Raw genomic sequence first — 4861 nt, forward strand, 5'->3', positions numbered from 1 at the left:
GGGGGGTGGGTTGTGACTTACACAGTCATCTGACCCTGCCACTGGCAGAGTTAGGATGCCATTTCCAGACAGAGTCGCTCTAGATCTCACAGACTCAGGAAGTGTTCACCCGTTTTCCTCCCCACTGCATCCCTTCCCTCTGTTCATGTCTCACCACAATCCTGCCCACTCTTCACCCAGTATTCTCACACCTGTATCCCCAGAGAAACAAGCAATATACTGTATTTGCCGTATGTTCAAATGTTCAAATCCTGGAGGAAGGGTGTTCAGTGCATAACCATGACTTCAAAAGTTACTCTGGAAAGTTTTGTTTTGAGTTTTTGTGTAAGGTTTGTGGTAGTGGCTCATAAGATGGCACAGTGGTTAGAAATACTTGCTGTCATAGAGTGGACGTGGGTATGGTTTTCAACACCTACAGGGTGGCTTACAGCTGTCTATAACTCCAGTTTCAGGTTATCTGACACCTTCTCATGGCTTCTTACAGCACCAGGACACACATGGTTCATGTACATAATGCAGACAAAACACACACACACAACCATAATAAATAAGTCTGTTAAACATTTAAAAATGAAGCGTTAATTTTAAGAAATCTCTTCTACAATGATACATCTCACCTGGAACCTACACAGCAAACCTTCCAAAGTCCTGCACATATGTTTCCAAAAATGAGTCATGCAATAAAGAAATGAATACTGTGGCCTACACACCAGTGCGATTGTGGGGCTCAGAGGGTTGATGGTTCTCAGTTTGAATCCCCCGGAGGAGAGTGGTAGCTCCTCTAGCATCCCTTCTCCCGCCTGAGGAATAAAGGATTTCTTAGTGAATCCCCATGTTAGAAACAGACAGAAGAAAATTCCCATTCAATGCCATGGTGAGAAGCTGAGATTCTAGGAGCCTGATGACATCGACAAGTGAATCAGTAACAACAACAAGAAGAAATGCATGCCACACTGATGAAGTACCAAGCATGGCTATGAATGCTTTTCATGGTATCACTCGACAGTCATCTGGACAAAGTACCACTGTCATATCGCTTTTATAAGAGATGACACTGGGGTCCAGAGAGACCAGGTAAGCAGTCTAGGCTCACAGAGGGAGAATCTCAGCTCAGACCTTCCCACTCTGCCAGGAACTTAGGGCACTGAATCCCAATACTTGTTTGGGTCAGAGATGAAACCCTCTTTGCAGCCTCTGAAAATGAGATGATACAGCATCATTTTAAAGTTACTGAGAAGATAAAGGCAAGAATACCTGCATCGCTATGTCAGAGAACAAAACCACAACAATCAATGCCTTGAGTGTAGACTATTCCACATGAGTAATAGTTTAAATATTTATAAAACTAAGGAAGGTCAAGGGTTTAAACAGAACATCAAAAGGAACTGGGTGGTGGCAGCACACACCTTTAATCACAGTGTTTCTGGAGGCAGAGGCAGGTGGATCTCTGTGAGCTAGAGGCCAGCCTGCTCTACAGCTCCATACAGCACAGCAAGGGATACACAGGGAAAGCTGGTTTCAAGCATGTAATGAAGCCAACAAACAAACAATATAAAAGTCAAAGGGTTTTTTTCGTTGGTTTGTGTGGTTTTTTTGTTTGTTTGTATGTTTTTTGAGACAGTTTCTCTGAATAAATTTTGCTTTCCTAGACTAAATTTTTAGAACAAGCTACTGACCTTGGCTCACAGAGATCTGGCTGCCAATGCTTCCCAGAGTGCTGGGTTTATAGGAGTATGCCATCAAGCCCAGCTTCAAAGGGCCTTTTGCCTAATTGATCTTATCTGTAGAGGGATTGGCAACCTGTTACCCCAGTGAGAACAAGTGGAGCTGTCATATGAGAGTTTCAGGTGAGTCATGATCTGATGAGCTAAACCCAGAGGGCAAAATCTGCAGCCTCACAGAAGGAGTGTGTCTATTTCAACTCTCTAACCACCACTGGACAGAAGAGCAGAGCATGTAGGCCATATTGAGTCATAGTCAACAAGGCAGAGGCAGACAACTGAATCCAGGAATACGGGCAAGGCAACCAGAAGATGAATCCTTTCTAGGCAACCCATAGGACCAAGACCATGGTTTATAAATCCTAAACTTGGAGAAACTACAGATGTGTATGATGTTCTATAAAAACAAGGGAAGAGCGTCTTCCATACTCATGGTGTGTGTGTTAACTTGTTTTGTCTACAAAACAAACTAGGATTATCTGGAAAGAAGAACTCTCAATTTTTTGGAGTGGGAAGAAATCCTCTATCTAATTGGCCTATAGGCAGGTCTGTGAGGGCATATTGAGTAATGATTGATGAAGGAGGGACCAGGCCACAGGGGGTGGTAGCAGCCCTATGTAGGTTGGTCCTCAGGTACATATAAGAATTCAGGCAACACAGTGAGCAAGCTAGTAAGCGACATTCTTCCATGGCCTGTGTTTCAGGTCCTGATGGCCCTTCATAATAGAATATAAGCTGAAAGATAAACCAAATACTTTCCTCCCAAAGTTGCTCTTGGTCATCGTGTTTCATCACAGCAACAGAGAGCAAACTAGGACACATGGGATGAGATAATGATATTGATAGTATCAACAAGAACAGACCATCAGATGAGGAGGAATTCATGGGTGACCAAGTCAGGCTTCCTTGAGAACAGCTCTCACTGGGTTCTAAGGAGAAGAAATCAGATGTTTATTTCAGGAGCTGAAGCAGGGGTTCTCTTTTGTCTTCATGATGTAAGGTCTAAATAGCCCCTTGAAGTGTCAATCCAGAGTTCATCTGGAGCTGAGTTTCCCCTGATTCTTGAGGTCACACGTGGGGTCATGACTCTGTGAACACTACAAAGACAGTCTCTCTCAATTTTAGCTTCCTCAACTATAACCTGGGGCATCTAAATGATACCAATCTTTGATGGCAGCTGGGCTAGACAGTATCTAAGATAAATGCTAATCAAAGCAAAAAAATATGAACATAGTTCCTTTTGTCATTGTCCTTTATTCTTTCTGCTCTTGTTCATAGTCTTTGCTCTTTTTGTGTCTGTCTCTCAAAGAATCCGTGTGCTCTTTCCACACTTCCACCAATTTCTCACAAGAGCGACAGAGAGACAGACAGAGAGAGAGAGAGAGAGAGAGAGAGAGAGAGTATGTGTGTTCCTTTATATATCTTTCATCTGGGATATTTTTGCTCTCAAACAACCTTTTTCATGTTTGAATCTATCTCTTCTGACATCAAGTGTGACACAGAAACATAGGAAGAATGACAGTTTTGGTCCTTATCCCCTGTTCCTGGCCAGACTTCTCAAATCCCGAGGGAGGTCCCAAGTGATTAAGGTGAGAAGGGCATCAATGTACTCTAGCTCACAGCCAGCCTTCCTCAGTAACACCCCAGTGTGTGTTAAAGAGGTGAGGTCTGGAAAGTCCTGAGGAATGGAGGGCTAGTGGCCAGGGGAACAAAATCAAGAGTTGACCCCTGACCTCCATGGTGAGAAGAGCTAGAAGTTGACTTGATCACACCGCTAACGATTTCATTGATCATCCCTGTGTAACACAACTTTTATTAAAATCCTAAGTGACTCTGTTCAGAGGGATTTAGAGTTGACAAACTCCATAGTGCTGGAAGGGTGCTGTGCCCAGGGATGGTCCTCTCCCATATGGTGATTCTCCGTGTGCACACATGTGTGTGGAGGACAGAGGGCAGCCTTGGGTGTCATTCCTCAGGTGGTGTCGGCTTCCTGCTTTAGAGATGGTTTTTCACTAGCCTAGAATTTGCCAACTTGCCTGGGCAGTGAGCTCAAGGCATACGCCTATCTCTGCCTCCCTGTACAGGATTACAGCATGTGCCCCTGTGCATGGGCTGTTTGTCACATGAGGTCAGGGGATCAAACTCAAGCCCTCATGCTTGTACGCACATTGCCAAATGTGGCATCTTCTCCCCTCGCCCAATCTGGTTTTGTTTGTTTTTCTAGACAGGGTTTCTCTGTGTAGCCTTGATTGTTCTGGACTTGCTTTGTAGACCAGGGTGGTTTTGGATTCACAGAGATACCCCTGCCCCTGCTTCCCAAAAGCAGGGATTACAGGCATGTGTCACTGTACCCAGCAAGCTGTCCTTTTTTGAGCTATAACTTTCATAATAAATTGTAAGTTAATGTTTCCTTGAGTTTCATGAGCGGTGCTAACCAGTTCTGTAGGCTGATGGGGTATGGTGATCTATGATTTATGGGCAATTGCTCAGAAGCATAGGTCACACCCTGAAACTTGTAACCAGCATCTGAAGTGGGAGGCAGTCTTAATCACACTGAGCCCTTTATCTGAATTTAACTAATTATAAGATACCCTACTGTAGTCTGGAGAATTGGTTGTGTGGGAAACCCCACACATCACACATCTGGTATCAGAGGTCAGATAATGTATGGGCTCAGGCAAAACAAGGGCATCTCTCTTACAGAGCGTTTCCACTTTGGTGCCACCATGGACCACACTGCTTCACCCTTCACAGTTTCACACTGGTCGTCTGCTCTAGGGGCTTTTCTAAACCACAGCTCCTTGTGAGCAGTCAGTCTCTTTCATCTGGATTGCTGACACTGGGTTCATATTCTTCATCATTGGTCCAGGGTGACCATCTGATGTCATGGTTGCTCTGCCAGGACCCCACACCCCATCAGAGGCAGGTGACAGTTTGGATCTCCAGTGCCCCACCTTCCCAGGCTCATGTATTAGAGGTTTGGCCCTCAGAATGGCGCCCATGGATGCTGGTGCCACCTTTCACAGGCAGAGCCTAGTGGAAGGAAGTTAGATCACTAGGGTGTACCCTTGACGGACCACAGGCACCTCATCTCTTTCCTTGCTTCCAGGTCCCCATGAGGTAAACATCTTTGCTTCACT

General features: G+C 44.9%; 1 protein-coding gene across 1 annotated transcript in view; it reads right to left on the minus strand.

Moving 5' to 3' along the window:
* LOC129674766 (nuclear body protein SP140-like protein) overlaps positions 1 to 3515 on the minus strand; it is a gene marked incomplete at its 3' end in the record, with an annotated part of 25584 nt that extends 22069 nt beyond the window's left edge. Inside the window, exons 1-3 of the mRNA XM_055604884.1 lie at positions 3455 to 3515; positions 2585 to 2650; positions 711 to 800 (exon numbers count right to left, since the gene is read on the minus strand). Of these exons, the coding sequence (XP_055460859.1) occupies positions 711 to 800; positions 2585 to 2650; positions 3455 to 3515 (217 nt within the window). The remainder of the gene's footprint in view (positions 1 to 710; positions 801 to 2584; positions 2651 to 3454) is intronic.
* Positions 3516 to 4861: the final 1346 nt, after the last annotated feature.

The sequence above is a fragment of the Psammomys obesus genome, unplaced genomic scaffold (genome assembly GCF_907164565.1).
Source record: "Psammomys obesus unplaced genomic scaffold, mPsaObe1.curated_primary_1811, whole genome shotgun sequence".
In the NCBI taxonomy this organism is placed as follows: domain Eukaryota; kingdom Metazoa; phylum Chordata; class Mammalia; order Rodentia; family Muridae; genus Psammomys; species Psammomys obesus.